General features: G+C 49.6%; 1 protein-coding gene across 2 annotated transcripts in view; it reads left to right on the plus strand.

Moving 5' to 3' along the window:
- Window positions 1-4,846: 4,846 nt before the first annotated feature.
- CTDSPL (CTD small phosphatase like) overlaps window positions 4,847-12,247 on the plus strand; it is a 113,887-nt gene continuing 106,486 nt past the window's right edge. For both annotated transcript variants that reach the window (XM_037148277.2, XM_037148278.2), the window contains exon 1: window positions 4,847-5,281. In XM_037148277.2, coding sequence (XP_037004172.2) covers window positions 4,978-5,281 — 304 coding nt within the window. In that variant the 5' untranslated portion in view covers window positions 4,847-4,977. The remainder of the gene's footprint in view (window positions 5,282-12,247) is intronic.

Genomic DNA, 12,247 nt, shown 5'->3' on the forward strand with positions numbered 1-12,247 from the left:
TGCTAATACCCTGGGGGAAGCTGAACAGGAGTGCAAAGCACAAGAGCTAGGTGAGATGAAGGACAGGACTGGGCCCAAGGAGCTGGCAAGGGACGAAGGCCAGCTTTTGTATCCATTTGGGCACATGGAAAGGACCTCACAACACAGGGACCACCAGGGGGCGGGCTACACCTGCTGGACCACTGGGCCATTAGGGGGCCTTTTTTGTTCAGAGTGAAGTGTCCTTAGGTGACAAGGATGCTTTACACATGCCCCTCGAGGGGCCAGTCGGAAAGCACCCCTGGGGATAAAAGCAGAGGAAAAAGAGAGCTAGGGTGTCCTAGGTGTCAGTGGACTTAGGCATTTGGTTGGAGAAACCCACGCATGATGGGGAAGAGGGAGCCTTGGAAAAGAAGGATCAGGATTCTGGGAGCATGGGTGCTGAGGGCAAAAGGATGAGCTCTTGGGAGCCCTTAGGGATCACGTCCTGGAGCAGCTAAATGGGAAGACAAGACAGGATGTGTAGGGACATAAGAAAGCCCTCTGGCTTCCCTAACAACATCCTGGCCTTCCAGGTCATGGGGAAGAAGGGCAGCTGGAGTTCACAGCCTCCCCCTCAGGACCTGCAGCTCCACACTTCAGGGATGCTGCTCCTAGACCACTCCGGCCCAGGCATGCAACCCTGGTTTGCTCACATGGACCAGTGGAGTCCCCATTGTTGCTTCAGCCGGTTTGAGTTGTTTTCCACCTCAACCTACACAGAAGAGAAAAAGCAGCCTAAGAACAGAGGCTGGAGGGGAGAGATTCCGAGATGGTGAGCAGAGGAGGGGCAGGCTGCGGAGGGCAAATCCAGAAAGCATCATCATTCTCCTCTCTGGATTAATGCAACACCTTCTGTGCAGTTCCCTGCCTCTTGCACTGCCCCTGACCCAACTTGTCAGTCAGTGGGGAACTTTCTAAACATGTGTCTGAATGCATCATGCCCATGCCCCCAAAGCCCAGATCCTGTTCCTGAGTTAAAGGGCTCTGTTCGATGTGAGCCTACACAATACCAGACCCTTAAACTGCAGCCACTGCAGACAGCCCCGAGCATGCTCTCCCTTGCCTCTAAGCCTGGAAACGTGCTGCTCCCTCTACCTGAGACACTCCTTCTGTACCACTGCCTCCCCGGTTCCCCTTTCCTCAAAGCACCACCTCACTTTGACCTTGAACTCAGTGTTCCTTTGCCAAGGGCAGCCTCTCCCTCACCCTGAGAGCAGTCTTGCCACTCTCCCCCACCTTCTGGTTCAACTGTCCCCTGCACACTGGAGCTCTACCCCAGGGCTCTAGCAGAGACCCCAGATCGGGCTGCCCTCACCACTACCTGCCCCGTCTTCCTGTCTGCTCCTGTCCTTGGCCCCTTGGGGCCAGGCTTGTCAGCCCTAGTCCCACATCCCCCTGCCAGTCTTTGTCCCCTCGCTCTGTGCAGCTCTTCCTTTCTGGGATCATGGTCCTTCCTACATTTGCCATTTGTCCTTAAAAAAGTCATATCCACTAATTTTCTGTTTTAAAAATGTATTTAAACAAAAATGTATTAAACAAAAACTAAGTTAACATAAAGAAAGAATTAAATAGTACAGGTGGCACATTTGGGGAATGTGACTCAGACAACATTTTGGTGCCCTGCTCAGATCCCCTTAGGTCCCTTTTACCATTTCTGGGCGTTCCTCTCTGGGCTTGGGTGTGCTTTGGCCTCAGTGGTGGGCGCCTGGCCTCGGGTCGTAGGAGCTGCTTTGCTGTCATTCCCAGGGAGCCAGGACAGCCCAGGTTTAAGGGACGTGTGAGTGTGATAGGCCAGCTCCCGAAACCTCCTTTTGGACAATTCGGAGATTCTGTGTCTAGAATGGAACCCAGTACATAGGGGGCACTCAATAAATGTTTGTTTGATGAACAAATGTAGCCAAACTTATCAATCTTATCCTTTGTAATTCCTGGAGTTTTTGTCACTCTTAGGGCTTTCCCATTGAGGACGAAAAAGGCATTTACTCATACTTGTTCTGCTGTATTTACTTGCTTGTGAATTTTGTGTATTTAATTACTCAATCTCTCTGAGGTAAATACGGCTACTCAGTTGTCCCAATAGCAACTCTTGAGTTTCCCCTTTCCTGTAAAACCAAGATGCTCTCGTACTTACGACTCGCTGAATGACAATGGTAGTTATAATGATTATATCACCACATGAAACAAATACTCACCTTGTAAGTTTAAACATTTCCTTTAATAGCTACATAAAAATGAGGTCGACATCGAGGCAAGGACAGGAAGAAATGGAGGGAAATAGGTTGATTGAAGGATGGGGCCATGAGTGGGGTGAGTTTTTCTTTGATTTCTATTACTATGCATGGCATTTAAAAACCTGAACCTTTAAATGAACAGACTGTGGAATAGGACTTAAAAAAAATAGCAAGCTGTTTCCTTGCCTGGACCTGAGACAAACACTGGGTGAAGGTAGGTTTAGGGGGTTTTTGTTTGTTTTTTGGAGGTGATCTCAGGAAGCTAGAGGATGCAGGTAAGGGAAGGTGGTTACTGGAAGGCCCTAGGGAGTTACTAGTGGAGGCAAGGCCAGACAGTAGAGAACCTGCGTATGAAAACCACTTCCTTTGGCCCTGCACCCTGAGCTCTGAACTCCTCCCCAGGGTAGACCAAGTGAGCAAAACCTCAGCAAGCCCCCCACCCAAAAGGAATCAGGCCCCAGGCATGTGGACCAGCAAGTCTAAATGCTCCCATTACCTTGTGCTGGCTAATGGGATGCAGCAACATCCAGGCAGCAGGGATGCTCAGCTCTGTGGTTATATGCTGAGAATTGTATGAGGAACCCTATCTCTGGAAAATCCCTTGCTGGCCCCTTAGAATTCAGTAATTTTTAAAAACTGAATTCAGAAAATATTTTAATTCGCCAGACTCTGGGGCAGTCATACCCTCCGCATAACAAAAGTGGAGAGCATGGTACCCTCCCTGGGTACCATGAGGGCCTAATCCAGTCTGCACTTGGGAGGGCTAGGCACGGCCTGTCCTGGAGCCCAGACTACTTAAGTAGGGATTGCCTTCCTAACCAAAAGGGCGCTTCACTAACCCTTCGGGGCTTGGCTGTCCCAGGCAACTCACTGGGGGCCCAAAGGTGAAGCAGAAGCTACTCACAGGTGAACAAACGCCAAGGCAACGGACGCCAAGACCCATCCACGGGCAGAGAGCCAAGATGTCAGTTGAGGTATAGATTTAGGGGCAAAACACCCACTGCTTGCCTACCTACCTATCATAGAAGTTGCCCTGAAGGGCTCTCCCACTTGCCTCAACCCCAGAAGCCCTGTCCTGGAGTCATCTAAGGCAGTGACTAGAGAAGTCTGCCGGCTGCCCCTCCCCAGAAGCACCCCCTGAAGTCTACAATACGTTTTTGGAAAGGCTCGCTGGTTCCCCGTGAGCACTCGACCTGGTTGCATTGGGATCCGTGCTCCAGGGTATACAGAGCAGAAAGGTCCCATTGGGCCTCTCCTTCTTTAAGGCACAGCAAGCCTGGGCGAGCCTACGAGGCCTGAAGTGCGCGCGCAGCACAGCGCCCCGCCGCAGGGCTCTACGAGCGACGTCCCACCCCCTTAGCCTCCTCGGTACGTAAGGCTCCCGCCCAAATCCTCCTGATTGGTGGAGACCGCGCGCGAGTGCCCCTGCTCCGCCCCCAGATCCGAGCTCCTGCGGCACTGCACCGCCCCCTGATTTACAAAGCTGCCAGTGTGGCTTCCAAGTTGGAACTCGAAGGCGCGGGCACAAAAGGGCTCCGACTTTCGGAGGCTGAAGGGGCACTTTTCCGTCATGCTCCCGCTCTGGACGTCGCCCCAGGCTTGCCAGTGGCTGGCAACTCTTCAGAAGCACAGTTCGAGCGCAATTCGACCCTCCACAGGTCCCTTCTCTTCATCCTGCGATCTTCTCCCCTAGCCCCCTTTCTGCAGAGCACCCATAAATTCTCATTGCCTGGCGGTCCCTCGAAGGCGACACCACCACATGCCAGGAGGCTGATCCTCGAGGACCCGGCAGTGGGCTCTTGGGCACAAAGCTGATGCGGGTTCCGCCGGCACCCACTCCCGGAACCTCCAGCCCGACCTGCAGGCGCCCCCTTCCTGAGGCCCACTCACTCCTGGGTCCCTCATTCCCGGGCCCCTCCGAACTTCCCCGCAACCCCGAGGTCTTCCTTACGGCAGCCCCCGGGGCCCCTGCGCGGCCCGCCGCCGAGTAAGCCGCCACTCCTTAGCAGCCTTTGCGTCGGCACGCCGGGGCCCTCCAGTACACCGCGTCCCGGCTCCTCGGTCCCCCCCAAGGCAACCTCACGGGACCCCCACTCCCGTCCCACACTCCTCTGGCCTCTTCCGGGTAGATATCCATCTTCGCGCCCGCAGCCATGCGATCCTTCCTCGGCGCCCCGGTCCCCGCACCGCGCACCGCACTGTACCCTACCACACACCCACGGGCCCTGACAGTCGCCCCGCGCCGTTCCCCCCACGGGTCTGCCCGACTCCTTCCCACGACCCTCACCCCCCAAACCCCGCACCCCACTCATTTTTTCCGGCCCCCAAACACCCCCATACACCCCGAGCCCCTCACATCTACCGCCAGAACCCCTCTGACCCCCTACACCCCAAACCCTCACCTCGCCCATCTGCCCAGGACCCCCCGAGGCGCGCGGCCCCGCCCGCCCGACCTACACTCACCGCCTCCGTCTCGCCCCGCACCCCTCTCCCCCCGGGGCTGGCGGGCAGAGCCGCTGGCGGCGGCGGAGGCCGGTCCCTGGGCCGGGACACACCCACCCGCCCGCCCTCCTGCCTTCCCTCGCTCCCTCCCTTCTTCCCTCCCTCTCTCCCGCCCGCGCTCCGCGTTCACTCCTTCCCCCTCGCCAGCTCCTGCTTTCCTCGGCGCCCGGCCTCCCTCTCCGCCTGCCCGTGCGCGACTCTCCCGGGCGCGGCTCCGGGGTTCATGGTGACGAGGCGGCGGCCGCTCCAGCCCAGAGGCGGCGGCGGCGAGAGCTGGGACACGGGCGCGGGCCGCCTCTCCCAGAGCGCGGGGCCGGGCGGCGGGCGCGCCCAGGCGGCGGCGGCGAGCGCCCCCCGGCCCGCGGCCCCGCGCGCCCCCCGCGCCGCGCCCCCGCGCGCCTGGCCGGCGGGGGGCCGGGCCGGTGGGCGGCCGCCGCGCCGCGCACCCATGGACGGCCCGGCCATCATCACCCAGGTGACCAACCCCAAGGAGGACGAGGGCCGGGCGCGGGGCGCCGGCGAGAAAGGTGAGGAGGGGCGCGGGCGGCGGCGGCGGGCTGGGGGTGTGAGCACAACCCGCGCCGCCGGAGTTCGCTGGTACGGCCTGGAGGACTGGTGCGCCCGGGTGCGAGGGTGTGGGGTGCGCCCGCGGGGGAGGCCGTGAGGGTGCGTGTGCCGACGGGGATAGGCCGAGCGTGCCTGCGCCCGCGGGGAGCGTGTGGGTTGTGTGTGTGCATTCTCCACAGGAGGTTGTGAGTGTGCGGCGTGACCCTGGCCGGCGGCGAGTTTGTGTTCGCGCACACGCCGGCGGAGAAGTTGTGAGCGGGTGTGTGTTCCTGGCAGGTTTTGAGTGTGCACTAGACAGAGGGGTTGTGAGGGTGTGTGTGCACGAGACAGAGGTTGTAAGTGTGTGTGTGCCAACGTGCGTGCACACTCCAACTAAGAGATTGTAAGGATGGGTGTGTACCTAACAGAGGCTGGGAGTGCATGTTTCCCTAACGGGCTGTGAGTTAGTGTGTGTCTCTAATGTAGAGGTTTGTATGTACTTCAGAGGTTGTGATGTGTGTGTGAGTGAGAGAGATGGGGCGGGGGCTGGGCGGCATGAGAGAGACACACGGAGACACCTTTGCCTGCATAAGCGTGCAGAGATGTATGTATATTCACTCCTGATGGAGTTTGTGTGCGTGTGTGGGATTGTGTTCCCACACCACTCAACTGGCACTGGAAGGGGGTGTGTGTGCATGGGTCCACCAGACAGGCTGTGTGCCTGGGTGTGTTTCATTGGCTGTGCAAGTGCTAGTTTGGGGGGGTGGACAGCACTAAGCACCACCCCCTTCTCTGTCCTGGTGACACCAGCCTGTCAGGAGCACCTGCCAAGCGTTTCTCCTGGGCCCGTTTAAGGCCCAGCTCTAACAGGTACTCCGGGAGCCCTGGGGTGCCAGGGGTGCCCTTTCCCAGCGAGCTGGCACTGTGCTGCAGCACCGGGTGTGACTTGGGCACATTTTGGCCCCGCGGCCCTCTTCTGTTTCCCTCTTCCTCCTCTTTTTGTTTCTGCCCCCCTCCGAGACTCAGTGTCCCCTCTTTCACGTGCCCTGCTCACAGTTCCTCTAATGCACTGTCCTGAGGGTTGGACAGACTGGTTTCGAAGGGCCAGGGAATTCCACTTGTTTGTTCTGGTGACTAAAGTTCACCTCGCTTTCTTACTGCCTTACCCCAGCAAATACCTGGATGGAGGTCGGGCGCAGCCCACCCAGGCCTCTGCAAGCCTGGCCTGGCCACACCTGCCTCCGAAACAGGGTCAGATTTCTTTCCCTGTGTTGTCACCTTGGCTGTGCCCATGGGGTGAGGTGTGGGAACACGCCACTGCCTCTCCCCACACGGGGACTGCCAGCCCACCAGGAAAATGCCAGAAACCACGAGAGGTATCCTCAGATTGGAGATTTGGCAACCCATTTGCACTTTTTTAGACTGTAAACATTGTGTCTGTAGTCTGGTTTTCTTTTATGTACAATGAGAATTCAAGCTCCTACAGGCATTTTTCTGTGCCTTACAAACTGGCTAAAAAATTCTATGGGCGGGTGCTTCAGGTGAACCTCCATGTCCACCTGGGGCCCCAGCTGGCAGCACCTAGGTGGCCTGGTCTTCCTGCCATAGGAGTAGTCAGTTCTGGGGCCCTGGCCTTTGGGCTCTGGGCTGGGTGTGACCCCTCTGAAGGTTTAGTAGAAGGCATCAAGGAGGTCTGATGCATGTGCTCCTCACCCGCTGTGGGCTGAGTGCTTTGTGGGATGCTTTGCCAGAGAGAGAATCCACAGCTCTGCGAGGAGAGGCATGGCGTACAGCAAAGAAGTATTGGTCAGGGCCTCGGCCCTCCTGCCGCCCCACACCTGACTCCAGGAGCTGGGGCCTCCCCGGTTTTCTGTTTTCCTCTAGCTGCTGGGCTTTCTAAAGTAGAGTCAGTCTATCCAAACTCCAAACCATGTCCAAATACTCAGGACCGTGCATGTTCTGTTCTACTTGTTTACATTGCTTCTCACCACAGTCTTTTATCGTCTTTAACAGCTCATTCTGTTTGTTTTTTCTAGTGTCAGACTGCCTGATTGTTAACTGACGAGAGGAATTCTTTGCCTTCTTGATCTGGGGTGGGATAGCTAGCTAGTAGCTTCTTCTTGCTGAAGTATTAAAATCCTACTCGTTTTTTTTTTTTTCACTTTAAAAAAATGGAAATAATTTTGGTTAACTGCAGTGTGGCTCCAATAAACTTTGGAGCCAAACTTTGGAACAGTGTCTTCGGATTCATGAACCACCAAACATGGGGCAATGCTTCTAAGTTAAGCATGTTGATGTATTTAGATAGACAGGCACAATATATTTCACATATTTGTAATTTTAGATAAACACATAATCATTTTGTTTTTAAATGTGAGACCTGGACTGTTGTTAAGTTTTGTGGTAGGAGCGAAACTATTGGTTTTGAAACTTCACTTTCATCACTTACTCTGTAAAATGGGAGTAATAATGACTACCTGGTAGGTTTGATATGAGATGATGTATGTTAAGGACTCGGCCCAGTTCACCAGCAGGTCGCTATTTCATAAGTCTTCCTTAAGGTGCAGATTTGTAAAGGAAGTGCTAAGCATGGGCTGTCGTGTTTTGCACGAATTGAATTACTGCTTGACACACTGCTCTGTGATAGTGTACCAGTCAGAGATGACTGTCACAATTGTCACCGTCAGCCTGGCCTGTCATGGAAGCTTTATTTCTCAGTTGCATTTGACTGGATTGAGAGTGTAAAGATGCAGAGACAAATTTCCCTCTGAGTTTAATTCAGTCTGCTTTGCTATCTGGAAACTGACTCTTACAAATCAATATGAAAAAGTCAATGCAGTAGAAACATGGTCAAGGGATATGAACAAGAAAGTCACAGAAGATGAAATCCACATGCCCAATAAATGTACGGAGTGAAGTGATGCTCCACGTCATAGGAAACATTTTCGTGACAGCTTGGTTAAACATTTAAATGATTGACAACATCCTAAGTAAATAAACGTTTTAGGTAATGGATACTCTTAAAGATTTTTGTGACTACAGATTTTTTTAGGGAGTAATTTAGTACTGAATCATTTGGCTACAAGTGACAGAAAACCAGACGTATACTTCGGCTTATACCAGTGTAGGAGCTCATTCTTCCCACCTAACACGCGGTCTGGAGGTGGGCTGCTGCCGGCTTTGGTTCAGCAGCTCATTGGTCAGGTGACATCACCGTGATTCTCTTGGCTCTCCTTCATGTTGTAAAAGGACCTCCACCCCTCCAAACACCACAGCCACCGTTAGGGCAGGAAACAGGGACAGTGCCAATCATGTCTATCCCTTTCACCTGCAAAGGAAAAGCATTCCTAGGGACCCCTTAGCATGCTTTTGCTGATGTTTAAGTGGCCAGAACTGGGTCCCATGGCACCCCTAGCTGTAAGCAAAATGAGTTTCCAGCTTTTTTAGCCTTTGTTGTGGCAGGAGGAGAGGAGACGATTGGAAATGAGTGGGAACAGGTGGTGGTTCAGTCAGGGAAACCATGTTGGCCATTCCTTCAAAGCTCCAGAACCAGTTCTAGGTTTCTCTCCCAGGGGAATAAGCCTCCTATGTGCCCTCATGTCAGTGAAGGCCTTTCACCGATGGCTCCATTACTCACAATAGCAAAAGCTGGAGCCTTCGTGTCAGCAGGCAAACAGACTACGATACATCAGTACCACAGAGGACTGCAAAGCAATTGAAAAGAATGAGTTAAATCAGATCTAAAGATACTGACATACAAACTTCCAAGACATTTTAGGGGCGGAGGGTAGGAATTTCAAAAACGGTATAAATAGTATGATTCTATCTTTGTAAAATCACACACACGCAAAGCTGTACATATGTCTAGAACTACACATACAAAAAAAATCTAGAAAGAAATACTTCAAACTGACAACAAAGATTTTTCTCTGGGGAGAAGACTGGGATGGGAAGTGAGGGAATTGACAGTGTGCTTGTGTTTTACAGATGAAATTTTAAAAACTAAAATAGAAAAGAAACTTTCCCTAGCTGTTTGGAGGAAAATAAATATTAATAATTTAAGGGAATTGAATGATAATGAAACCAAAAAAGCCTCAATTAATATACAGTATTAGCAAGAACATATCAACTGTAGCTAAATGGTTGATTTGTAAGCTAATACATGCCCCTCAATGAGATTTTTGCAGACACATTTGGTTTTGGCAGATATTTTGGCCTAAGGTGCTAGGTAGATTTCTCCCAGATGTTTTCCGCCCTTGAGCTTAACTCAGAAACCTTTAACCTTTGAGCTGCTAACAAAAGTACAGCAAGAAGAATCTTGGAAGCTATAGTTCTTTCAGATGCCAGAGAGATTTGAAGTAGATTCAGTTTGCTCACCGTTTTTAAATGAAATTTTTTTATTTAGAGATAACTGTAGATTTACATGCGGTTGTCAGAAATCACACAGAGACCCCCTGTCGCTTCTACCCACTTCCCCCGCATTGTCAACATCTCGCCAAACTATAGTACAAAATCAGAATGTCAGCTTGGCCATGATACAGGAAAATTCCATCACCAGGAAGGTGCCTTTTATAGCCACCCCTACTTTTCTCCCATCTCTTCCCGCTCCTTAGCCCACGGACAACCACCATTCTGTTCTTCATTCCTAGAACGTTGTCATCGGGGATGCATATAAATGGACTCAAACAGTATGTGATCTTGGAACTGATTTTTTCACTCAGGATAATTCTCTGGATTTTCACCCAGGTTGTTGTTTGTCTTAATAGTTTGTTCTTTTTTATTGCTGAATAGTATTCCGTGATGTAGATCTACCACTGTTTGTTTAAGCATTCATTCCTTGAAGGACAGCTGAGTTGTTTCTGGGTTTTGGCTGTTACGAATAAAGCTACTATGAACATTAGTGTACAGGGTTTTTTGTTTTGTTTTGTTTTTTAGATTTTATTTATTTATCTTTAGAGGGGAAGGAAAGGAGAGAGGGAGAGAAATATCAATGTATGGTTGCCTCTCATGCATCCCCTGCTGGGAACTGGCCTGCAACTGGGAATCGAACCTCGATCATTTGGTTCGCAGGCCCACTCGAGATCCACTGAGCTACACCAGCCAGGGCAGTGTACAGGTTTTGTGTAAACACAAGTCTTTATTTTTCTGGGCTAAATACCCAGACATGCAATTGCTGGGTCATGTGGTAGTTGTACATTAACTTTTTAAAGAAACTGCCAAACCATTTTCCAGAATCAATGTGCCATTTACATTCGCACCAACAATGTGTGAGTCATCCACTTTCTCTGCTTCCTCACCAGCATTCAATGTTGTCACGTTTTTTATAGTGGCCGTCCTGCTAAGTGTATAGTGTTGTCTCGTTATGGTTTTAATTTGCATTTCCCTGATGGCTAATGATGTTGAACAACTTTTTATGTGCCGTATAACTTTGGTGAGATGTCCCTTTGTATGTGTTGCTTGTGTTTGGTTTTGTTATTGTTGTTATTTTGCTGTTGAGTTTCGAGAATTCTTTACATAGTTTAGATATCGGTCTTTGTTATAGAAGTGGTTTGCAAATATTTTCCCTTGTCTGTAGATTGTCTTTTCAGCCTAACAGGGCCCTTTGCAGATAAAATTTTTTAAATTCTGATGTGCAGTATCAGTTTTTCCTTTTATTGATCATACTTTTGATGTCAAGTCTAAGAACTCTTTATTCAGCACTAGATTTCAAAGAATTTCTTATTCTTTTTTTTTGTAGTTTTGTAGTTTTTACATTTTACATTTAAGACCGTGATCCATTCTGAGTTAATTTTTTTTTAAGGTGAGAAACTTGGGTTCAGGGTTTGTTTGGGTTTTTTTTTTGGCCTGAGGGTTCTAATCACTTCAGGCACATTTGTTGGAACGGCCATCCTTCCTCTTTTGAATTTCTTTTGCAATTCTGTCAAAAATCAGTTCAGCATATTTGCGTAAATCTTGTTCTGAGTTCTTTATTTTGTTCCACTGATCTGTGTGTGTTCTGTCTATACCATGCAGTTTTGATTACTATAGCTAAATGTTACATTTTGCATTAGGATAGACTGATTCTTCCAAATTTTGTTCTGTTTCAAAATTGCTGTAGCTGTCCTAATGTTACTGTCTTTTATATAAACTTTACAATAATCTTGTCTATATCTACAAAAATCTTACTGAGGTTTTGATAGGAATTGAATTAAACCTGAATATCAATTAGGGGAGAATTAATATCTTTACTATGTTGAGTCTTCCTTCAATCCTTGAATGCAGTATATCTCTTCATTTATTTAGATATTCTTTGATTCTTTCATCAGGATTGTATAATTTTTAGCATACAAATTCTGTTAATGTTTTGTTAGATTTTCATCTATGTTTCTTTTTTTTTACTTTGAAAGTTTCTTTTTTTTAATTAATGTTCAAATACAGTTGTCTCTATTTTCCCCACCACTTCACCCTGCCCCACCCTCTAAGTGTTTCTTTTTTAAAGTGATTTTATTATATTTTTAATTTAGGTGTTCAAAAGTGTTCAGTATATAGAACTCTGTAGTATAGTACAGCTAGTATGTAGAAATACAATGGATTTTTGTACGTTTTTCTTTTATCCTGTGACCTTGCTGGGGTCCCCTGTTATTTGTAAGCAGCTTTGTAGATTTCTTGGGGATTTTTACATAGATAAAGATGTCATCAAATAAGACCGGTCGCATTTCTTCGTTTCTGATTTGTATCCCTTTTATTTCCCTTTCTTGCCTCATTGCATTGACTAGAACTTCTAGAGGTTTGCTGAGTGAGAATGGTGAGAATGGATATATTTGTCTTGTTTCCAGCAGTCTTTGCCCATTAAATATGATGTTAGGTGTAGGGTTTATTGTAGATGTCTCTATCAGGTTGAAGAAGTTCCCCTGAATTCCAGTTTATCTGAGTTTTTATCAAGAATGAGTGTTGAATTTTATCATAAG

Source organism: Artibeus jamaicensis, unplaced genomic scaffold (assembly GCF_021234435.1).
Source record: "Artibeus jamaicensis isolate MK-2021 breed Jamaican fruit bat unplaced genomic scaffold, CSHL_Jam_final contig_519, whole genome shotgun sequence".
NCBI lineage: Eukaryota > Metazoa > Chordata > Mammalia > Chiroptera > Phyllostomidae > Artibeus > Artibeus jamaicensis.